At 39.8% G+C, this 25,628-nt stretch overlaps 1 protein-coding gene and 1 pseudogene across 1 annotated transcript in view; both read left to right on the forward strand.

Annotated features, from left to right (window-relative positions):
• Positions 1-18: 18 nt before the first annotated feature.
• On the forward strand, positions 19-883 carry LOC100480420 (annotated as a pseudogene).
• Positions 884-21,497: 20,614 nt separating this feature from the next.
• Positions 21,498-25,628, forward strand: part of NOP58 (NOP58 ribonucleoprotein) — a 28,785-nt gene continuing 24,654 nt past the window's right edge. Inside the window, exon 1 of the mRNA XM_011224860.3 lies at positions 21,498-21,770. Within this exon, the coding sequence (XP_011223162.1) occupies positions 21,726-21,770 (45 nt within the window). The 5' untranslated portion in view covers positions 21,498-21,725. The remainder of the gene's footprint in view (positions 21,771-25,628) is intronic.

Raw genomic sequence — 25,628 nt, forward strand, 5'->3', positions numbered from 1 at the left:
TAAAGGGAAACTTTCACAATGTCTGGAGACACTGATGTCCTGCAGATGAAGGAGGAGGATGTCCTCAAATTCCTTACAGCAGGGACCCACTTAAGTGGCACCAAACTTGACTTCCAAATGGAACACAACGTCTACAAAAGGAAAAGTGATGGTATCTACATCATAAATCTGAAGAGAACCTGAGAGAAGCTTCTGAGGGCAGTTCATACCATTGTTGCCATTGAAAGTCTGCTGATGTCAGTGTCGTATCACCCAGGAATACTGGCCAGTGAGCTGTGCTGAAGTTTGCCGCCGCTACAGGAACCAATCCTATTGCTGGAAGCTTCACTAACTGGATCCAGGCAGCCTTCTGGGAGCCAAGACTTCTTGGTGGCTACGCGTCCCAGGGCTGATCAGCAGCCTCTCACCGAGGCATCTTATATTAACCTGCTTACCATTGCTCCGTGTAACACAGACTCTCCCTTGCGCTGTGTGGACATTGCCATCCCTCGCAACAACAAGGGAGCTCACTCAGTGGGTCTGCTCTGGCAGACGCTGGCCCGGGAAGTTCTGCTCATGCGTAGCACCATTTCCCATGAACACTCATGGGAGGTCATGCCTGATGTCTACTTCTACAGAGGTCCTGGAGAGAGTGAAAAGGAAGAGCAGGCCGCTGCTGAGAAGGTTGTGACCAAGGAGGAATTTCAGGGTGAATGGACTGTCCAGCTCCTAGATTCACTGCTACTCAACCTGAGGTCGCAGACTGGTCTGAGGCGAGCAGGGGCCCTCTGTGCCTCGTCAGCAGTTCCTGAGGGCTGGAGCTCAGCCGGCCACTGAAGACTGGTCCACAGCTCTCACTGCTCAGGCCACCGAATGGGTAGGAGCAACCACTGAGTGGTCTTAAGCTGCTGGTTCACAAAGGCAAACAAAAGGGAAAAAAAGTTAACAGAAAATAAACAGGTTCTAAAATTTGAAAAAAACAAATAAAAATAAAATGCTTCGGAAAATATTCTGGCAGTTCCTCACATTGTTGAAGTTACCATGACCCAGCAATTCTATTAGATATATACCCAACAGAATAGATAAGATATGTCCATACAAAAACATGTACACAAATATTCACAGCAGCATTATTTATTATAGCAAAAAAGTGGAAACAATCCAAATCCGACTAATGGATAAACAAAAGCAGAATACCCATAAAATGGAATACTCTTAGGTCATAACAATGAACTACTTATACAATGTGGATGACCCTTGAAAACATGCTAAGTGAAGGGAAACAGCCACAATATGATTTTATTTATATGACATGTCCAAAATAGGCAAATCTATAGAGACAGGAAATAGATTACAGGCATACCTCAGAAATACTGCAGGTTTGGTTCCAGATCACTACAATAAAGTGAGTATCACAATAAAGCTAGTCAAATAAATACTTTAGTTTTCCAGTGCGTATAAAAATTATGTTTACACTACACTAGTAGTCTATTAAGTGTGCAGTAGTATTATATGTAAAAAACAATGCACCTACCTTAATTTTAAAATATTTTATTGCAGGGCACCTGGGTGGCGCAGTCGGTTAAGCATCTGCCTTTGGCTCAGGTCATGATCCCAGAGTCCTGGGATTGACTGCTACACTGGGCTCCCTGCTCAGTGGGGAGTCAGCTTCTCCCTCTCCCACTGCCCCTACCCACTGCTGGTGCTCTCTCACTCACTCACTCTGTCTCTCAAATAAATTAATAAAATCTTAAAGAAAGAAAGAAAGAAACTGACTTCACTCAAGATGACTGCAGGGCCTGCAGTGTAGGGAAGCCAAGTGAACCAGTGAATGAGTTTGGCAGATGGCAGTAAAGAGGAAAAACAAGTTTTTAAACTCAATGGAGGAATGGTGTTCTCGCAGTCATATTGGAGAGACTGAGAAATACAAAGAACTTGGACCAATTTTCTATCATTTCTCAAACAAGATTCTTGGAGAAATTAAACTTCAAATTAAAATTAAACATGACCTGCACATCAGTTATGCAGCTACGCCTTGGTATCACCAGCTCTTTATCACTCCTCTCCTTCTCTTCCCTCATAAACAATCACAACAGGTTTTTCCTGCATTAACATGGCACTATGGGTGAAGTAGAATTCCTCAGTTGTGTTCATTGATGGACAAACTAGCCAAGAATAAATTTCTGAGTTCAGGGATAAACAACTCTTTGCTGACTGAAGGAGTTAAGCCCTATCTGTAGGAGCTGTTAGCTGTCAGAACATTTTTAAGAGCTGGAGAAGGCAGAAAATGTGAAAGTAAGGAAGGATAGAAAATAGTAAAGAGAGTTGTCTTTGTTTGGAAGAGGTGGTACTACCAACACTTTAGTTGCCATTCAAAAGCAAAGTAACAAAAAGTGGAAACATTTTCCATACCTTGGTAGATCATCCAATAGACTTAGAAGAACTTCAGCTATCTCGATTTTTTAAATAGTTCCCCTATTAGAATATCAGTACCTCTCAAGAAGAGGCCCTTTCAATTAAACTATATGTGCTATTAACATATTGTCTTCTATAAATAGAACTGTACGTATAATTAGAAACTACTGCAGCCTGCAACCCCACACTCATATTTTCTCACTGGGAAAAGAAGTCAGAGAAGTTGAAGATGAAGAAAAAGAAGGAGGAGGAGGAGAAGGAAAAGCAGGAGAAGGAGAAGGAGGGGAAGGAGAAGAAAGGGGGGAGGAGGAGGAGGAAGAGGAAGAGGGGGAAGAGGGGGAAGAAGAAGGAAAAGGAGGGGAGGAGGAGAGGAATATGAAGAAGAAGAAAAAGGGGAAGGGGAGGAGGAAGGGGAGGGGAGGAAGAGGGGGAGGAGGATGAAGAAAGAAAGAAAAGGAAAGAAAAAAGTTAAAGAAGAAAAATTGGGTCAAAGGGGAATATATAGAATGAAAACTAACTTCTTAAGGGTGGTACTTTTCCACTTGATTTTGAAAGTCAAATGTAACTTACATGTTCTTTGGAATGGTAGTTTTTGGACCTGACCTATTTTCTGTTCCTGATTTCAAACGTATATGTATATAGTTCAACAAATATGTAAAAATACTTTGTTAAAATATTGACTAAAGTCACAGTAAATTTTTCTGGAAATCAAAAGGAAAATAGATCATTCCGATGAAAAGAATAGATGAACATATCAATTGATTCTCCTTCTACCCATCCCCCCACTCATGCTGGCTCTCTCTTTCTCTCTCTCTGGAATAATTAAATAAGATTTTTTTAAAAATTTTTTTAAATGATCCCAGGCTCCCGGGATCAAGTCTCACATTGGGCTCCTTGCTCAGTGGGGAGCCTGCGTCTAACCGCCTGATGTTCCCTCCGCTTGTGCTTTGTCTCTCTCTCTCTTTCTCAAATAAACAAAATCTTTTTTAAAAAATATTTAATTAAAAAAAGTAATATATCTTATTTTTCCCTCTTCAAAAAAAACCCCAGCTCATCCCAAATTGTATATGCAAGCAATGGTCTCAACATTAGTGAATTATTTCATTTCTTTTAAATATTTTATTTATTTATTTGAGAGAGAGAGATAGAGAGCACAAACAGGGGGGAGAGGCAGAGGGAGAGAGAGAAACAGACTCCCTGCTGAGCAGGGAGACCGATGGGGGATTTAATCCCAGTACCCTGAGATCATGACCTGAGCTGAAGGCAGACACTTAACCGACAGAGCCACCCAGGTGCCCTAGTGAATTATTTCAAAGACAGTAATCTGATTGTACAGCTCTAATAGGATATAATCTAGGGACAAAAAGTGTAAACTTTAAATGAGTTTAATATTAATAATAATAATAGTATTGTTATTCTGAAGCTATTATATATCAAGTATAGAAAAAAGCATGTAAATATTTTGAATCTGTAGAATCAATAAGATGACCCCTTATCCTGATACTGCTTGTTCGTACCTTCTCTATTTTTTCTTGAACAGTCTTATCAGATGTGGATTAGTTTTATTAGTCATTTCAAAAAAAAAGCACCTTTGCTTTCTTAATTCTCTATATTTTAAGTTTAATGCTATTTTTTCTGCTTTTATGCCATTTTCTTCTGCTTTCTTTGCTTTTAATTGTTTTTTTTTAGTTTTTTGAGGTTAATACTGAAGTCACTGATTTTTAACCTTTTTTCTTTTTGAATAAATATATATTTTTTTATCTTGTATTATTTTTTTAAGTAGGCTCCACACCCAGAGTGGAGCCCAACACGGGGCCCAAACTCATGACCCCAAGATCAAGACGTGAGCCGAGGGGCGCCTGGGTGGCACAGCGGTTAAGCGTCTGCCTTCAGCTCAGGGCGTGATCCTGGCGTTATGGGATCGAGCCCCACATCAGGCTCCTCTGCTGTGAGCCTGCTTCTTCCTCTCCCACTCCCCCTGCTTGTGTTCCCTCTCTTGCTGGCTGTCTCTATCTCTGTCGAATAAATAAATAAAATCTTTAAAAAAAAAAAAAAGACGTGAGCCGAATTCAAGTATCGGATGCTTAACTGACTAAGCCACCCAGGCACTCCCAAATATATATATTATTAGAAGAAAATATTTTGGGAGAGGAGTAAAAAAAATAAAAGTAAATATTTCACTCTTATTTTTTTTTAAGATTTTATTTATTTATTTATTTGACAGAGAGAAACAGCCAGTGAGACAGGGAACACAAGCAGGGGAGTGGGAGAGGAAGAAGCAGGCTCCAGCAGAGCAGGGAGCCTAATGCGGAGCTCAATCCCAGGACCCTGGGATCACGCCCTGAGCCAAAGGCAGACGCTTAACAACTGAGCCACCCAGGCGCCCCAAATATTTCGCTCTTAAACAGAGCTTCAGCCTCATCCCACAAAATTGTACTTATTATATTAATATTTTCACTATTATTTAATTCAAAAAGAAGACATCTTGGGATAAAGCAAAACTATCATTTAAAAAACACAGTAATAGAATGAATGTTAGCTTTTGCTGTGATACAAGGGTTGATAATGTTTCCTAATTACTAGTTGAGTCTTTATTGGTTCGCTTGATCAAAAAATGAAGAAGTTGTTGGGCTTTCTTTGTTCTCAATAAGTCTAACTGAATGTGATGAAAAGATAGCTTATTCTTTTTACTATGAAAAGAAGGACAGCATCTCTCATAATAAAAAAAAAAAGTGCACATTAAAATGAGATACAGGGGCACCTGCATGGCTTAGTCAGTGGAGCATGCAACTCTTGATATTGGGGTTGTGAGTTCAAGTCCCATGTTAGGTGTCAAGATTACTTAAGAACAAAAATCTTTAAAGAAGTGAGATACAATCATTTACCTACCTGTTTTGCAAAGAGTAAAAGATAGATAATGCCTATTATTGTTGTGGGTCGCAAGATGAATACTCTTATTCATGGATGGAGAGAGTGTAAATGATACAGTTTTATTGGAGGACAAATTGAAAATATCTCTCAAAATTTTATACATACATAAATTTGATATGACATTCCTTTTTTAAAGATTTTATTTATTTATTTATTTATTTGTCAGAGAGAGAGAGAGAGCACAAACAAGGGGAATAGCAGGCAGAGGGAGAAGTGGGCTTCCCGCTGAGCAGCGAGCCCAAAGCAGGGCTCAATCCCAGGACCCTGGGATCATGACCTGAGCCAAAGGCAGACACTTACCTGACTGAGCTACCCAGGTGCCCCTTCACATGACATTCCTATTCTAGGAATTTACCCTTTAGTAATACTGACACAATTGTTTACAGAGTAACAATTCAAGGATGTTCTCTACAGCATTGTAGTGGTAGCTGAAGAACTGTATACAATTCTATATCTATCAGTGGGGAATCAGTTACATAAATTATGCTACATACCTAGAATAGAATCCTATGCCATCACTTTTTAAAATGAGATGAATCGGGGCACCTGGGTGGCATAGCGGTTAAGCGTCTGCCTTCGGCTCAGGGCGTGATCCCGGCGTTATGGGATCGAGCCCCACGTTATGGGATCGAGCCCCACATCAGGCTCCTCCGCTATGAGTCCCCCTGCTTGTGTTCTCTCTCTCGCTGGCTGTCTCTATCTCTGTCGAATAAATAAATAAAATCTTAAAAAAAAAATAAAATAAAATAAAATGAGATGAATCTACAAAAGCATTTTTCACAGAACTAGAACAAGCAATCCTAAAATTTGTATGTAACCACAGAAGATCCTGAATAGCCAAAGAAATCTTGAAAAACAAAACTGGAGGTATCCCAGTTCCAGACTTCAAGTTACATTACAAAGCTGCAGTAACCAAAACAGTATGGTACTGGTGCAAAAATAGACACATGGATCAATGGAACAGAATAGAAAGCCTGTAAATAAACCCACAATTGTATGGTTAATTAATCTTCGACAAAGGAGGAGAAAGAATACACAATGGAGAAAAAAACAGTCTCTTCAAGAAATGGTGTTGGAAAAACTGGACAACTGCATGAAAAATAATGAAACTGGACCACTTTCTTACACATAACACAAAAATAAACTCAAGATGGATTAAAGACCTAAATGTGAGACCTGAAACCATAAAAATCCTAGAAGAGGGGGGAACCTGGGTCACTCAATCAATTAAGCATCCAGCTCTTGATTTCGATTCAGGTCATGATCTCAGGGTCTCCAGATTGAGCCCTACATCAGGCTCTGCCCTCAGCGAGGAGTCAGCTTGAGATTCTCTCTCTCCCTCTGCCCCTCGCCTCCTCAAATAAATAACTAAATCTTAAAAACAAACAAACAAACAAAAAAACTGGAAGACAACACAGGTACTAATCTCTCTGACATCAGCCTTGGCAACATTTTTCTAGGTATGTCTCCTGAGGCAAGGGAAATAAAAGCAAAAATAAACTTGGGACTACATCAAACTAAGAAGCTTCTTGGGGGGCGGGCCTGGGTGGCTCAGTCATTTAAGCATCCGACTCTTGATTTTGACTCAGTTCATGATCTCAGGGTGGTGAGGTCAAGCCCCATGTCAGGTTCTGTGCTCAGCAGAGAGTCTGCTCCAGATTCTCTCTCTCCCTCTGCCTCTGCCCTTCCCTCTAAAATAAATAAATAAATTTGTTTTTAAAAAGCTTCTTGGGGGGCGCCTGGGGGGCGCAGTCCTTAAGCGTCTGCCTTCGGGTCAGGGCATGATCCCGGTGCTCTGGGATCGAGCCCCACATCAGGCTCCTCCACTAGGAGCCTGCTTCTTCCTCTCCCGCTTCCCCTACTTGTGTTTCCTCTCTCGCTGGCTGTCTCTCTCTGTCAAATAAATAAATAAAATCTTAAATAAATAAATAAATAAATAAAATAAAAAGCTGCTTGGGCACCTGTCTGGCTCAATCAGTACAGTATGCGACTCTTAATCTTGGGGTTGTAAGTTTGAGCTCCACATTAGGTGTAGAAATTACTTTAAAAAAAAATCTTGGGGCACCTGGGTGGCTCAGTCATTGAGCGTCTGCCTTCGGCTCAGGGCGTGATCCCACTGTTCTGGGATCAAGCCCCACATCAGGCTCCTCTGCTGGGAGCCTGCTTCTTCCTCTCCCACTCCCCCTGCTTGTGTTCCCTCTCTCACTGACTGTCTCACTCTGTCACATAAATAAATAAAATCTTAAAAAAAAAAATCTTCTGCACAGCAAAGGAAACAATCAACAAAACTAAAAGGTAACCTACTGACTGGGAGAAGATATCTGCAAATGACATATCCAATATCAGATAAACCTGCTCATTTTAAAATAATCTAATTTAAAAATGAGCTACATTTAGTAGGGGCAGGAAGAATTATATAATTTATATTTCTGTGGGGGAAGAAAACTGCTACTAAAGTAGTAGTATTACTATTACTAATAACAGCAAATACCATTTGTATGACACTTCCTTAAACAGAACACATAAATTATTTTAATATTCACAAAGACCCTATGAAATAAGTCTATAATAACACTGTTTGCAGATAAGCAAAATGGGGTAGAGTTTAAGTAAGTAACTTGTTCAAGATCTCATACACAGAAAGCTGGAATTTGAACCCAGACAGTCGGGTTCTAGTGTCCATTATATTAATCCACTATGCCAAGTCATAAATAATTATATTTATATAATGTAAATAATTTATGTTTATATTATATAATATATAAATATAAGTTTTATGTATATATAAAAGCATATACAGAGTTTACAATCTTATACATCAAACTCTTTTTTTTTTAGCTTTTAATTTTGAAATAATTATACATTCGTAAGAAGTCGAAAAGATAGTATAGAGAAGTTCCATGTACTCTTTATCCCTTTTCCCCAATAGCTACATCTTATGTTACTACAGTAAGATATCAAACCCAGGAGTTTAACATTGTTACAGTACATGCATATGGCACAATGCCATTTTATCACATATATAAATTTGTGTAAAAACCATCCTGTTGAAGACACAGACTATTCCATCACCACAAAGATCTCCTTTATGCTATTCCTTTATAGTAGTCATCACCCCCCACCCCATCTCTAACCCCTGAGAACCACTAATTTGTTTGCCATCTCTATATTTTTGTCATTTCAAGAATGCTATATAAATGGTATAATAAACTATGTGACCACTTTTATCTGATGGTTTCATGGAAAGTCCCCAGTTCCTGCTCCTTTCTTTTTTTTTTTATTTTGTTTATTTAAATTCAATTAATTCACATAATGTATTATTTGTTTCAGGGGTACAGGTCTGTGATTCACCCAGTGCTCATTACAACATATACCTTCCCCAGTGTCCATCACCAAGTTACCCCATCCCTCCACCCCCCGTAAACATATAATTTATGTTTATATAATATATGACATAAATATATAAATATAAATGTAATATATAAATATATGGGGTTTTATGGGTTTTGTGTTTTTTTAAGATTTTATTTATTTATTTATTCATTTGAGAGAGAGAGAGTACAAGCAGTGGGGAGGGACAGAGGGAGAGGGAGAAGCAGACTTGCCCCAGGGCTTGATCTCAGGACCCTGAGATCAAAACCTGAGCCAAAGGCAGATGGTCAACCAATTGAGCCACTCAGGTGTCCCAATATATGCCATATATATATGTATATATATATATAGAGAGAGAGAGAGAGAGAGAGAGAGAGAGCACATATACATACAGAGTTTACAATCTTATACCTCAAACTCTTAACAATGGTTATTTCTTTTTCTTTTTCTTTTTTAGAGAAGAGGAGTGGGGAGAAGGAGAGAGGAGGGTGGAGAGGAACAGAGAGAGAGAATCTTAAGCAGGCTCCACACTCTGAAGCAGAGTCCAACGTGGGGCTCGATCTCATAACCCTGAGATCATGACCTGAGCTGAAATCAAGAGTCGGACACCTTAACCAACTGACTGAGCCACCCTGGTGTCCCAATAGTGGTTATTTCTTGAGGAGGGATTACAGGACTTCCAAATTCTAAGTTATTTTTTTGAGAGGGGCTAGCATTTAGATTGTTTATTATACCATGAATAGATTACTTTTGTAGACAAATAATTATTTAGTTTCTGCCATAAGTCAGGCACTGATCTAGGTATGGGGAAAACCGTATTTTAGTAATAAGATAACTAGCTACTAACAAATAACTCAAAGATTTCAATGTCTTAACAAAATTAGCTTTATTTTTTATTCACATCACAACCCAGATTGGGTGTTTAGCAGGCAGCCTTTCATATTTTGATTCAAGGATTCTGTCTCCATCAACTTATGTTGGCACCATCTTCTCAGGCAGGTATATGCAAACATTTTTTTTTAAAGATTTTATTTACTTATTTGACAGAGATAGAGACAGCCAGTGAGAGAAGGAACACAAGCAGGGGGAGTGGGAGAGGAAGAAGCAGGCTCATAGCGGAGGAGCCTGATGTGGGGCTCAATCCCACAACGCCGGGATCACGCCCTGAGCCGAAGGCAGACGCTTAACCGCTGTGCCACCCAGGCGCCCCTATGCAAATATTTTCTATAAAAAGACAAATAGTAAATATTTTAGGTTTTGTGGGACAAACTGTTACCATTCTGCCATTGTGGCATGAAACCAACCATAGGTAATAAACAAATAAATGGGCAAGGCTGTGTTCCAATAAACCTTTATTTACAAAAAATGTGGTGCGCTGGATTTCACCCACGAATGATAGTTTACCAGTCCTTGTTCCAGAGTCTTCTTAGAGTTCTGGATTGGATACCCTCTGCATTCGAGAGGTCAAGGGAAATAACAAGGCAGGCTAGAAATGGAACTTGACTTCACCCATATCCCATTGGCCAGAATCCAGACACATAGCCCCAAGCAAATAAGCTGGGATATGTCATTTTCTTGTGACTCAATGAAAAGAAAAGAGATTGGTGACCATCTAGCCAACCTGTGGCAGAGTCAGCTCTTCTCGTCACCAAATATCCTGTTTACTATTTTTCCTTTTTATAGATAATACTCTCCCCATCCCCAAAGAGGACAGCCCAAAGTTCCACCCAGTAAATACATTCGGCTCAAAGTCCAAGCTCTCCAGGTAACGTCCGGTTTTCTCCAACAGGCTCAGATATGGCTCTTTATAGTTTGGTGACCTATGAACTAAAAAGACAAATAATCTGCCCAGACACACCCACACCCATTGGTACTGCAATAAAGACAGGAAAGCTGAAAAACATTCTCATTCAGAAAAAGGAAGAATTGAAGATGCAATATTCACTGGGTCACAGCAATTCTGAAATCCCACTGGGTAAATATGGTAAAGGTCTCCTCTGGAGGTGGGTCAACACCTCCAATGGATGATACCTCACAATAGCCTGCTACCGCATAGGGATGCTCTCACTCCACTCAAGTTCCAATATCCTGTACTGGGCAGCCATCCGCATGAGCCTGTTCCTCTCCCTCCCCAAGTTCTGACATCCGTTGCTAGGCCTGCCCTCCACAGGACACCCTTCTTACCGCAGGCAGGCTCTGACCCTCTGTCCAGGTGATACCACATTGACACTTAGTTTCTCACCTTCATCTAATGACTTTGGATGGAATAGTTTAGTAAGGGAAAGAGAGAAAAAAGAAGAGAAAATAAAGGGGAAAGAGGAAGAGGAACGAGGAAAGGCTCAAAGCTTCTTTTTTTTTTTAGAGAGAGAGAGAGTGAGAGCATGCATGGAGTGGGGGCAGAGGGAGAGGGAGAGAATCTTAAGCAGACTCCATGCCCAGCGTGGAGCCTGACACAGGGCTCAATCTCATGACCCTGAGTTCATGACCTGAACGGATATCAAGAGTCAGATGCTTAACGGACTGAGCCACCTGAATGCCCCAGCTCAAACCCTTTAACTAATTTCTTATTATTGAGGTGTAGAAGCAGTCAGAATTTTTACCTGTAAGGTTCCAAATTTTAGATTCTATTCTCTTCTATTTCTTTTTACAAACCCATGAGGGAATTCTTTCCTGATCTCATCTCTTTCTTTTAATATCTTGCCACACTCTGTTAAAAATAACCTCTATTAAGTTTCTATTTTCTATTTCCCCAGGACTCAGTAGACACATAGTCTGCTGCTCAAGTAATCTCAGGCAACAATTTTGCCAAATGTTTTGCCTCTGCATCTCAAGACTAACCTTTTCATGGACAGATTTTGGATTCATTGCAGCCCACCACCCACTTGCTATGTAAATGCCATGGAGGTTTGTTGGTTTGTTTGTTTTTACAGTTGCGTTCCATTTTAAGCAGTGAACAAAACATATAAAGCCTCTACTCTTACTGAGTCTACATTCTGTAGTACTCTTCTAACTCATCACATGGCTTTATTTTAGGAAGGGCATGACTGTTTTAAATTGTACCTGGGATGTGTTTTCATCAGGTACAATAAGACATGGAGACACAGAGACACAGAAACTGTCATAAAGGAAGAAGTTTTTATACTCACAGATCTCTAGAAGTAGGAGGCACAGCACATCCCATAAGGCCACACAGCAACCACCATGAGGCAGTTGGAGAGGGTGGGGAAGAGGGTAGGCAAAAGCTTTTCCTTCAGTTTTCTCTGGAAGGAATGTGTGCAGCAAGGTAAGCAAGCTGAGCAGGTTTAGGATTGGATAGTTTGATTTCTGTGGGCTCTCGGCATAGGAGTGGTCTCCAGGTGCCCAGTCCCTGGCCCTGGAGTGATGTAGGTCAGAAGGTTAGTGTCCTGAACTGCAGGAACCTGACACAAGGAGATGGGGACTCAGGATTTGTTGGTTTACATATCAAAGGCCTGTTCCCGGGTAAGTCCTTTGTGATCTCTAAGGGTTTGCTAACTCTGGAAGGGGCAGTTCCTTGCTGGGTCCTTAAGGTCCCAAGATGTCAAAGCATCATAAAATATAAAACATTTTAAAAGGTGAGGTGGGGGATTGGGATAGGTCAGTGATGGGTATTAAGGAGGGCACATATTGCATGGTGCACTGGGTGTTATACGCAAATAATGAATCATGGAACATTGCATCAAAAACTGGGGTTGTATTCTATGGTGACTAATATAGCAAAATAAAAATTATTAAAAAAATAATAAAAATAAATTAAATAAAATTGAAAAAAATATATATATAAAAGGTGAGGAACACTGGGGCGCCCAGCTGGCTCAGCTGGTAGAGCATACGACCCTTGATCTTGGGGCCATGATCTCGAGCTCCACATCAGGTGTAGAGATTACCTAAAAATAATTTTTTTAATCTTAAAAATAAATTTGAATGTGAGGAATACTGATCTCTGTACCTAGAAGATAATCCTATCCCCTACCTAGTTCCCTTCCTGTGGATCACTCCCATCTATTTAGCAGGACTCAAATGACATCTCCTTCAGCCACATTTTCTCATCCCCAAATATACATCATCCATATTCAAAAAGCATCAAGATTTTGCACATTTCCTTCCTCTCTCTCATCTCCTCTCTCTCTCCTGAATTCTCTTAGGGCAAACCCCAGACGTGTTATTTTATCCATACATACTTCATAATGCATTCCTTTAAAAATGGCTGTTTTCTTAAATTACCATAATATTTCCACATACCTAGAAATACAATCACTCTTCTCTTTTAAAGGAGTAATTAATTTTTTGAGAGTTATGGTGCTTCTCTGTGGTAGGCAGAATAACCCCACCAAAAAAAAAAAAGTCCATTTGTAGCCTCTAGAACCCGTGAATATGTTAATACAATGCAAAAGGGACTTTGCAGATGCAATTAAGTTAAGAATTTTGAGATGGTAAAGTTATCCTGAATTACCCAGATGGGCCAACTATTATCACAAGAGTCCTTGTAATTAAAAGAGGAAGGCAAGATAGTCAGAGTCTGAGAAGCAGATGTGACAACTGAAGCAGGGACATGAATGTGGGAAACCTTCAGAAGTTGGGAAAGGCAAAGAAACAGATTCATCCCCGGAGCCTCCAAGCTCTAGATGTCCTACTGACACACTGATCTTAGCCCAGTGATGCCAATTTTTTACCTACAACTATAAGATGACCAAATTTGTGCTGTTTTAAGCCACTAAGTTTGTGGTCATTTGCTACCACAACAATAGGAAACCAATGCACTGTCTTTGTATGTGAATATGAGTGTATTTCTAGCCGACTTAAAAAGTACACAATTACTGAAACAAAATCCTGTCAATAATTAATAGCATTTTGATTATATATAATTACCTTATAAGAATTGAGCTTTTCTTTTTCTTTTAAGATTTTATTTTTTTTTTAAAAGATTTTATTTATTTATTTGACAGAGATAGAGACAGCCAGCGAGAGAGGAAACACAAGCAGGGGGAGTGGGAGAGGAAGAAGCAGGCTCATAGCAGAGGAGCCTGATGTGGGGCTCGATCCCGCAACGCCGGGATCACGCCCTGAGCCGAAGGCAGACGCTTAACCGCTGTGCCACCCAGGCGCCCCTAAGATTTTATTTTTAAGTAGTCTCTACACCCAACATAGAGCTTCAACTCACAACCCCAAGATCGAGAATTGAGTGTTCTACCTGGCCAGCCAGGAGCTCTGAGCTCTTCTTTTTTATTTAGCCGTTCTTCTTAAAATTTGAGCTTGAGAACAAGAGAACTTTCATAGTAGTGCTGAAATAATGAAATATCTGGAGAATGCCAAACGTATTTAATTATGATTAGCATAATCTCCTTTTACCAGGTGAAAGCAAACTTCTTTGTGGTTCATCCACTGCTATCTAGGAAACTCCAAATAAAGTTTAGGTGTAAGAGTTTTACTATTTTGAATTTGAGGTTTGAGGTTTGACTGTAAGGGCAATATTTTAAAAATTTATCAGAGGGGAAAAAATTTAATTTTTTAGAGAGCAGACAAGATATGAACATAAGTCATATAACCATTAATCTTTATAAGCCAATCAAAATAAGAGATCTGTTAAACTTTAGATAAGTTGGGATGCCTGGGTTAAGTGGCTGCCTTCAGCTCAGGTAATGATCTAGGGGTTGTGGGATTGAGCCCTGTGCAGGGCTCCCTGCTTGCTGGAGAGTCTGCTTCTTCCTCTGCCTGCTGCTCACCCTACTTGTGCTCTCTCTCTGACAAAAAAATGTATAAGACCTTAAAAAAAACTTTAGATAAGTTATAATCTAATTTATCTTTTTTTGGAAACAGGCAAAAGTATACTGCATGTTTACTCAGAATATATTTCACACAATAGAAGAATCTTATTTAACTCTTGGGCAAGCTAGGAATTTCTGAAGAATTTTATAACTGCATCTTCTCCCTGTGTCATTATGCACTGTGTTTTGTAATGCTTGTTCAGTAGATTATGGACCAATCTAGGGGCATGACTTTAAGATTTATTTATTTTTTTTAAAAGATTTTATTTATTTACCTGACAGAGATAGAGACAGCCAGCGAGAGAGGGAACACAAGCAGGGCGAATGGGAGAGGAAGAAGCAGGCTCATAGCACAGGAGCCTGATGTGGGGCTCGATCCCACAACGCCGGGATCACGCCCTGAGCTGAAGGCAGACGCTTAACCGCTGTGCCACCCAGGCGCCCCATGACTTTAAGATTTATTAACTCCTCATCCATACATAGAGCTTTCTCTCCGACTTGGCTTAGTTCATTTGTGTATTTCTGTAAGACTTTCCTATTTCCCTTTGAGAAAAGGAGAGAGGAAAAGTCATGCCTCCAGAACCTTTGAGATTTCTTGAGAGATCGTGGAGCTCCAGACAAGTCAGAAGCAACAGGTCCTACTCTATTTAGATTTCCATTCTATCACACATTCAGGCTCATTCATATAGCTGTTATAATAAACCAAATGAATCATTTTTTAAAGGTTTTATTTTTTTATTTGAGAGAGAAAGAGACAACACAAGCAGGGGAAGGGGCAGTGGGAGAGGGACAAGCAGACTCCCCACTGAGCAGGGAGCCTGATGTGGGACTCGATCCCAGGACCCTAGCATCATGACCTGAACCAAAGGCAGACACTTAAATGACAGAGCCACCCAGGCGCCCCATGTTTATAATTTTTTAAGAGTTTTTTATTTCTAATTAATCACCACACCCAAAGTGGGGCTCAAACTCACAACCCGAAGATCAAAAGTTGCACATTCCACTGACTGAGTCAGCCAGGGGCTCTTCATGGTTACTATTTATTACAAGGAAATGATAAATAGCAATGAAAGAAGCACATAAGGCAAAATCTAGGAGAGCTCCAAAAACAAAATTTCCAATGTCCTCTCCCATGGAGATGTCCCAGCACTTATGTTTGATAATATCCGTGGAGTATCACCAACCAGGGAAGCTCACTTGAGCTTCCAGGTCCAGAGTTTTTATTAAGGCTTCATTACATAGGCCTGATTGATTGATTGTTTCATTGCCCATTGGGTTGAACTCAGTCTCCAAGTTAGTCACATGGTTGGTCACATGGCCAACCCCCACCCTAAACAAAGACACTCCTATCAGGTATGACAGATACTACCTCCCAGAAGCCAAGAGCAAAGGTCAGACCTCTCTTTGAGCAAAGTCAAATTACTTCCCACAGATCTTTGAAAAGAATTTCAATTTTTTCTTTCATTGTATTCATTTTCTTCCCTTTGATGGTAATCCTTCTGATTGCATACAAATGACAGATTTTTATGATCAATTAATCTTCAAAATAGTTTTCAGTTTTCAGTGAGAGGTGGGTAGTCACAAATACAGAAATATAAACGAACCATTGCAAAGGCTCGCTACCTTTCTCTTGCAGGGAAGGAAAAGGTTTTCTTCATTTATACACTAACAGAAAACTAGTAGCCACAGTTTTCCAATTCAGCTAAGGGCTGAAAAGAAACACAGAACGTAAAACTCACCAGCTGGTTATAGCTGTTGCAGATCTCAAAGAGTTGTTCTCTATTCATAGACACCTAAAATATTTTTAAACTTATAATGACTCACAGACAGAACAAACAAAAAGAAAGACAAACCAACAAATAACCAAAAAAACAAACACAAAAAAAAGACAGATACTCATGTATGTTAACTATACTTCAATAACTTAAAAAAAAAAAAAGGAAAAAAAAAGCAGGCGCTCTGACTTCTGCTACCCAACCATGACCAGACTCCCTGTGTCTGTCTGCCATCTGGCATAGAACAAATGGTTATGTCATAAACAAACAAACAAATAAACAAGTGCCAGATTCCATGTTTCTGCCACCAGCAATCGCACACAGATCAAAACCAGAACTACACCCAGACCTGGTCATTAACTAGAAACAGAACCAGAAACAGAAAGACTTCGGGTAAAGTGCTATTGCCACATGAGAGGGAACTGAGGAGCTAAGAAGATTACATCTAGGTAAAAATAGTCCACATGGAACCTTCCTCTGGCAACGCAGTCAACTGAAATCTAACAGGTAAAATCTACCTGGACTTCGCAGTAGAATGGCTAGAAACTGCCAGAGAAAGTCTAAAAGAAAAAGTCATTCAGAAAAAAAATTTACTTGCCAAGAAAGTTATTAAAGGGGCCAGTATTTAAAACACTTGCTCATCACAAACCAAAACAAATGGACAAAACATGTATTAAAAGGAAAACACTCATTTAATTTGGTTACCAAGGTTCTTTAATAAAGGAAAAACAGCAGTTTTCTCGCATGAATATATTATCTGTCAAGCTTTTCTCCTGTCTGAAGGTATTAGCATAGCAAAAGGCAAGGATAGAGTTTTTTTTGGTTTGAAAGCGTAATTTACAAGAAATTGCAAGATTTCATTTAATTAGGGATCTACAACTAAAACCTGGTTTTGTCCCATTTTGTTTTTGTTTTCTTGGAGCGCAAAGTGGCGTGTGTGTGTGTGTGTGTGTGTGTGTGTGTGTGTGTGTTTCCTAAATGTAGGATGTGATATATATGTTTACCCTTAGTGGAAGGAAGCCATGTCAATTTTGTTTCACATTTCTTTAGTTTCCTCCTTGATATCTCCCTCCTCTGGTCTATTTGAATTACTGTCTTAATTTAATTTAATTACATGGTAATCGTTGCCATTTACTGAGCACTTAAGTAATGTCAACAAAGATATTATCTTGCTTAATAGTCACAATAACTGCGAGGTAAATGTTATTCCTATTTTACACACAAGGAAAGTGCCAAGAAGTTAAATCATCTACCCAGGAACCTAAAGATCTATTAAGTAGGAAGAGGTGAAGCTGAGATTTGGACTCCAGCTTACTTCTGTTGTATTGTAATTGTGTTGTACTAGTCTGCTTTCCCTACACATCAGTAGCAGCTTGCGGGCAGGGATTATGTATTCCATGTCTTTGAATGACCAGAAGAACGTATAGGGTCTAATATGTAGTAGGCATACAAATGAATGAGCTATCTTTTTTAAAAAAATTTATGTATTTATGTATTTATTTGAGAGAGAGAGCATGAGCAGGGGGAGGGGCAAAGGGAGAGGGAGAAGCTGACTCTCCGCTGAGTGGAGAGCCCAACACAGGGCTTGAGCACAGCCACTTAACAACTGAGCCACCCAGGAACCCCATGAATGAGATATCTTTTATAAAGAATTTTATAATTTTTAAACATGCATAGGTCTTATTTTTTAAAAAGCTACATTAAGCTTGTTGCGGGCAAGGAATGTTGGAGTTGAGGTGCTAATGTCAAAGATAAAGGCCAGCTAATAGTCCGTTCAGGCCTATACCACGATGTCATTCAGGGTCTGGACCTTAGCTTTACAAGTAAGAAACTCAATTTTGACCATGAATCCAAAGTTGATTAGTTTAGAGGGAATTGCTCATTTTGTCCAAGCTCACAAGAAAATGATGAAAGAGTGTAACTGTAATTAAGTGGTCGGAGATGAGACTTTTTTTGGGCTGTTTGGAGTTGGGTGACACAGCTTCCAGAACAGTCTATGTTCTCGAGGTAGGTTACTCTCTCTGGAACCTATCCAAACCGTTATGTCTCTATGTTCGGGAATTTTTTTTTTTTTTGATGTTCAAGAAACTTTTTAACTAAAATAGAAACTTAATTAAAACATATGCTCTTACATAAGCTCTACAGTACATAGGGCAAATAAGGGAAAGACATTAAGATTTTCATTCAGGGGGCACCTGGCTGGCTCAGCCCATAGAGTGTGTGACTCCTGATCTCAGGATTGTGAATTTGAGCCCCACTTTCAGTGTAGAGATTACTTAAAAATAAATTCTTTTAAAAAAAGAAAAAATTTTCCTTCAGGTAACGATCTGAGGTACTGATCTGATGGCCGGAAGTCCTCAGAAAATGCCAGACTGGAGAGAGCAACAATAGGATCATGAAATCATCCTGCATCTAGTTGCATGAGTCAAACTGAGAAGGAAAGAAAGCATGGCTGGTAGAACAGATGGTATGAGCTTTGAGCCTGTTTCCAACCCCTGTCCTAACTGCCTCTCTTTCTTCCAAGTACCCATGGTCTCTGGAAGGAGAAGACTTTGGTAAAAAGAAAAATATGTCTCACAAAAGAACAGGTTAAGAAGCACAAAAGCTGCTTCCCTGCTACCTGGAGAGGAACAAGAACGCTTGAAGGTGGTGGTGAACAGAAAATGGGCCATGGTGTGGGCAGCACCTGTGTTCAATGATGTGGCAGCAGTCAACAACAGAAAGACAGTAATACTAGCAGACACTGAGCAAGGGAATACAAAGCGACAGGCAGCAGCTCAACAGTTCTATGACAGAAACAATCTCTATGGCCCATCATCTGCGGTTCCCAAATGGAAACCGTGCAGAAGGTTGTGTGGTCTTGGGTTCTTCTTTGAAAAGGCAAATGAGGGTAATAATAAACCTACTGCCTAATTTTGTTGTGAGAATTACCTCATATGACGAGCATTGAAAACAGACAAATATTAATTGTTATGTCGATAAAAATGTTAATTCATTAATTTTAAATGGGGTCACTTACTCGTCACTCCAATACTGCCACACCGGTCATATTGGTCATACTGTTCTGAGAACACACCAGGCACACTCCTGCTTTGGTATCTTTGAATAACTGTTCTCTTTGCCTGAAATAATCTTCCTCCAGATATCGTGAGAGCTGGCTCCCTAAAGTCATTTATTCAAATGTCACCTCAATCCAGGAATATCTTATTCCCCTATCCTGCTTTATTTTTCTCTGTAGCATCTAGTACTCTCTAATATACTAGATATTTATTTTGTTTCCCCTTGCTAGAATATAAGTTCCACGAAGCATGGAGGTTTTTCCATTTTGTTCACTGGTATGTCCTTAGTGTCTGTAGGAATGTCTGACAGAGGGTAAACACTCATATTTGTTGACTACATAAAAAATGTTTATTTAGATGTTTACTTGAATGACATGAAAGATTCAAACATCTCCTATTTATTACAAGGCACATGGGATGTCTCTGAACAAAAGGATATCTTTTGCTAATATCAGTTGGGTCTAAAAGGTACACAGAGCCTCTATTAGCACCTTGAAAATTAATCCTTTTATTCATTCCAGTCATTCATTTACTCATCACTACTCATATTTATGGAGACCCTACCATGTGTCAGATACTAGCTTGGTACTGGGCAACCAGGATTGAACTTTCATGGAGCTTATACTCTAGCTAGGTCAGGGATGGGGCTGGAGGGTGGGAAGAGAACAAAAGAACCATGTTTCTTATCTTTGTCATTTCACCATGTTAATCCACTACTAAAGTTATAAGTCCTTCTTCTGGGTTATCTGTACTCTCCCATATTCTCCTCATACTTTGTGCTATATCCCCTTGACCTAGTACTTTGTTTAATCAACTATTGAATCTCTTATTTTTCTCTTGCAACAGGGAATTTTCAGACAATTACTGTATTTGGCCAAGATCCAAATCCAAATCCAGAGTCAGCTCTGAACCCCGCACTAATGCATCACTGAGCTGATTATATAAATGGCAATGTGCAAAGACAACTTTTCAGAGAAGCCACAGTAAAGAGGTTTCTCATTGAATAAATGGTTTCGTTTCTCTTTGAGTAAAGGACGCAAGCTTTAGATGCAAGGAAAAGAATTATACTTCCTGCAAACATTCATTCATTAAATGGTTAAGAATTTTTTAAAGAGGGGCACCTGGATGGCTCAGTAAACCGGTTGAGCATGTGACTTTTGATTCTGGGGTTGTAAGTTTGAGCCCCACACCAGGTGTAGAGATTACTTAAAAAAAAAAATCTTTAAAAAAAAAAGAAAGAAAACTAGACAAAAAAAGATATATATTGTGAAATAATATAATGCCACAAACAGATGCAGTGCTTCCACTCCATCCACCTACCCTTCCTTTCCCAGTCAAGCCATTTTGGCTTCTCTTGCCTCCCTGACCACACTGAATCCTACAAGTATAATCAACCATGCTCTTGTCTGTACCTTAGCTTCCCCCATCCCTTGATTTCCCCCCACTTTTATATTTTCTGTTATTCAGTCCAGGATTTTCACTCGTCTTGATTCTAGGTTGCAGAGCTGCTTGAAAAAAAAATCAAGTTACTTAAGTGTTTCAAAACTTTCAGCAGGTTGCAACTTAATGTTTGCAGGCAATCTTCATATAAGGCCTGGAAAGTGAGGAAGGAAACTTAACTCCTACTGAAAGCCAGACTTGTGGAATAACTGAGTATTTAAATCAGTCATTCAAACTGAAAGTTCCCAGAAAAGCAAATTCCACTGAGACAAGGACGTAAAGTCTAAATGCCTACCCTAGAATCATGGCAGCAAAAATGGGAGAGGCCTACATATACATGAAAGACATCTGTGCTAAAAATCAGTTTGGCCAGAGAGTAGAGAACGGCCAGGAGGGCGCGCATATACTGGGACAGTCATGGTGTCATCCTGAGATCTTCACTTCAAGGCAGGGCTATCCAGGGAGTAAAATTAAGCGGCTAGCATTTCCCAAATTCCAGATGCCTGTGGCAAACGGACGAAAGAGCTCCGCATTTCTCTCAAGGTAAAATATATCACATATAGGAATTTAAATAATAATCAAAGAGCAAAGTTCTTTCTCTCTCGGTTTCCGTACCGCTTAAAAGCTCGCTTTAGTCCCTAAGAAATCTCGCGACACTTGCTTTCTTTCTCTTTCCCCCACCCCCCTTCCCCCTCCCACCCGGTTGGCGGGAACATAACGGAAGTGACGGCACGCTATCTGTCGGAAGTGATGTCATATCCCAGAAGCCTAGGAGAAGCGTGTTCTGGTGTTCTACTCACAGTGCAGTTTGGAACGTTTAGGCAACCTGGTCTGATTCTTTGCGAGAAGGCGTGCGCGTTTGTGCTCGGCCTGCTGCGGCCTTGCAGGCCGTTGGGGGCCAAAAGTTTGGTCTCTTTTCACTGGTATACGAGCTCGCGGCGGGCCGCGCAGCGCCCTGACCCGGCCTCACCATGTTGGTGCTATTTGAAACCTCCGTCGGCTACGCCATCTTTAAGGTAAGTTGCAGATAGAACCGTTGGAGAGGCAAGGCTGGTGTTGGGCAAGAGAGGACAGGGAAAGACGAAGGGGAGGACGACGCTGCTCAGGATCGCGTGGGTGCCGTTTGTGTCCTCCTCCCTTGAAAGTTAGGGGAAGGCTTTGAGCCTGGGAGGCGCGTGTTTCGGTGAACACGTGGCCGCGCCGTTTGGGGCGCCTGGTTCTGTGTTAACAAGATTTGGCCGGGTGAGATAGATGGGCAGAGCCTTATTAGAATTTCATAGGTAAAGTTACGGAGTTGGGGTTTACTCTGCGTGTTTTTGAGGAATGATTGAAAGCTTTTAAGCAGAGGAAATTACCTGATATAAAGATGTCTCTTAATGAAGCTCCTTTCCTGTGTGGAGAATAGATTACAGGAGGCAAGAAAGGAACCAGAAATATTTTTGCGTTAATCAGGACAAGATGAAATTGCTTGGGTTAAGGTTGGTATGGGGGGAAACAAATACCAGGAGAAATTTTGAAGGTAGAACTGGTGGGATTGGCTGATGAATGGAGAATGTGTGTTCTGGGTTGAGTAAGTGGGTACGTGTTGGTGGGGAAGAGAAGAATAAACGAGGTTGTTGGGGGTTTTTCGGGGGGGGAAATACTAAAAAAGGTCCAGTTTGGGCTGTGAAACTTGCGGTGTTGGTTAGACGTGGAAATGCGATCGTCGTTTTAAGTTTCAGTCCTAAGGGAGAAATCTGGGCGGATGGTAATCAGTTTGAGATTTGGTTGTCTTAATAGGGAAAGTTTGAAATTTAAAGATTATCAGCCCGGAGCTGATTGAACAATAGGACTTTGGTGTAGTAGGATACTATTGAGATGTTCCAAAGAATGAGGTAAACTGAGTGCTATCCATGTGCCAGCACTTTTTCTAAGCTCTACAAATGTAGCAACGAAATACAGAGTTTTCATATATATGCTGATACGGTGAAAATGCTGGATAAAATGTGTATAGTATGGTTCTGTGAATCAAAAACCGTGTATGTGGCATGAGTGCAGATAATCTGAAATCAGCATTCCAAAATGTTGATTTAGAGGAGCTTTTAACTTTATTTTTTTTCAGACATTTGAAAATACAGTTCCATTTGCACTTGTTGCATTACTTAATATTTTTAAGAGAAAATAATAAAAGCCAAAAGTTAGCTTTGCTTATTTTTTTCTCATAGGGGTTGTCTGAATGCAGTAGAAATTTTAAGGGACTGTAAAAGGCTTTACAGCCTGGGAGTGTGTCTATTTTACTTTTCCCCAGCTTTTTGCAGTCTTTTCTAAATTCTTAAGTAGAATTCTGCACATGCCCCCAAATTTTCTTAGCCAGCATGGTTTATCATATTTTGAATTAGTGTGTATGGATGAATTTTATCTAAGTAGATGTCAGGTATACTGTTCTGAACGAAGAGAGGGAGGCGCAACTGCACAATCCATTGGTTGGCCCTGATGGTAGGAAGGAATTGGCTTAGCAGTTGTATGGTTTCTGGCCCTGGGTCATAAAATATTCAGTCATGTCTCTTGCTGAACTACTGATTTCTTTTAATGACGAGTATTCTCCATAAAAATAGTCTTGAGTACTCTTTTGCCATTTTTAATGGTATTCATTTGCAAATTACTGTTTAAAATTATTGTGATTTATGGTTTAAGTAACCTAAGAGAAATAACTAACGGCTTGAATACATTGAAATAATGATTCAGTTCCAAATATTTCAGTTAATAGCAGTTATTGTTAATAAAATAGAACAGAAAATGTTCTGGAATTAGTGGTGGTTGCACAATTTTGTGAAAATATACTGAAAAGTAAGTTGTGCACTTTAAAAGGATGAATATTATGGTGTTTATGTTAAAAAACAGATCTATAGTACAAAGTTATTAGCTCCTTTTCCCATAATCAGAATTCTGGGGTATAAAATTAAATTGGTTGCATTAAATTCATGCTTTAATGGGAATGCTTTAAGAACTTTTTAAAACTTTTAATCTCAGGTCATAGTAAGGAACACATTTTATATCATGATCTAGTGTACATATATGCACATATAAAGAGTGATTCGCAAAGATTTAAATACTTTGTAAAAAATTCGTGGATGTTAACAAGGTTATATATGAATGCAAAGACAGTGCTAAGCAAACTGTTATCATTTTTAGAATATTGTAGAAACTCCATTTGTGCCCCTGTATCATGGGGCATACATAGTAAGACTAAGGGCATGTCTTCTAGTTTTACTCATCTCAGACCTTTTGTAGCTGTGCTGCCCAGTATGATTGCCACTAGCAATCTGTTTTAGCCATTTAGCACTTTACCTGCATCGCTATTTAAGCACTTGAAATTTGGGTAGTAAAGCTGTGGAAGTGAATTTTTAGTTTAATTCATTTAAATTTTAATAGTCACATTGTGTAGTGCGGCTGTGTGGTGTAGTGTTGTGTGTTCATTTCCTCAAGGCCTGGAAGAAGAGATTTCTTTTATGTGTATACCAGAGTTCTTGTATAATATGATTACTGAGCAGTATGTTTTTCCAGCTTCATTTATTGGGTATAGTTTACATAATGTATAACCCACCTATTGTAAATATGCAGTTTGATACATTTTAGTAAAATTTATACAGCTGTGCAAGTTGCAATCCAGTTTTAGAATACTTCCTCCTAAAAAGTTACCTCCTGCGTGTTTGCAAGTCAGTCAGACCCAGCTCTAGGCAACCACTGTCTATATAATTTTGTCATTTCTAGAAATTTCATGTAAATGGAGTAATGTTTTTTGTGTCTTGCTTTTTTCACTTAGCATGCTTTTGAAGCTAATGCATGTTGCATGTATCCTTTTTGAATAATTCGCATTTGAAACTATTCCACGTCATCCTGTACAACTCGCAAGTTTAAAAACAGTACTTACCCATTTTGTTTGTGAAGTAAAACTAAAAAAAGTTAGCATTAAATGTTTAAATAAAACATAGGAAATCTCAAAGTAACCAATTAAGTGGAAATTAGGGACACTTTCGATACAGTGTGCTCTTTGCTGTTTATGAATTTCATGCCTGTCTGGAATAGAGGAGGATACTCCAGGAATATCTGGCGTGCTCTGGGAGGCATTTATGTTTGTGTTTTACTCTTTATCGTGAAAAATTTCAAGGAGACAAACAGAAGATTATAAAGAACGTCCATGTACACCATCAACAGATCCATTTGTGGGTCCTCTCTCTCCCATTCCCCTCCCCACATTGTTTTGAAGCAAGTCCCATCTATTTAGTTTTATTTGTAAACGGGTATGTGTCGTGAGTACACGGTGAAGGCGCAAACACAAGTTGTGTCTTTCCACAGTGTCATCTCTCCCCCAACCCCATGTCAACTTTATTCAGTTTCAAAGCAAGGTTAATATATCAGAATGCAGGACTCCAAACTTGATGACATTTCACTACCTGTTTAACTTGGCTTCTTACTCATCACAGAAAACAAAGCACAACACAAGTTACACAAGACAGAAAAGGGAAGTTGGAGGTAGGAAGTTAATGTAGTCTTCCATTGCACAGTTGAGCTAAGGCCTGGGTCTGGTCTGGGTCAGCTCACAGCACTAGTTGCTTATTATGTCAGGCAGTGGAGGATCTATCTCTCTCTCTTTAAAGATTTTTATTTATTTATTTGAAAAAGCGAAAGAGTGAGTGTGAGAGAGAGCGAGAGCACACACACACGTGTATGAGCCAGGGGAGGGGCAGAGAATGAGACTCTCCACTGAGCTGGGAGCCTGACCTGGGACCCAATCCCAGGACTCTGAGGATCATGACCTGAGCTGAGGGCAGACGCCCAGCCGACTGAGCCACTCAGCCACCCAGCCCCCCCCATCCTCTATTTTGTTCAGAGGT

The sequence above is a fragment of the Ailuropoda melanoleuca genome, chromosome 2, assembly GCF_002007445.2.
Source record: "Ailuropoda melanoleuca isolate Jingjing chromosome 2, ASM200744v2, whole genome shotgun sequence".
In the NCBI taxonomy this organism is placed as follows: Eukaryota; Metazoa; Chordata; class Mammalia; order Carnivora; family Ursidae; genus Ailuropoda; species Ailuropoda melanoleuca.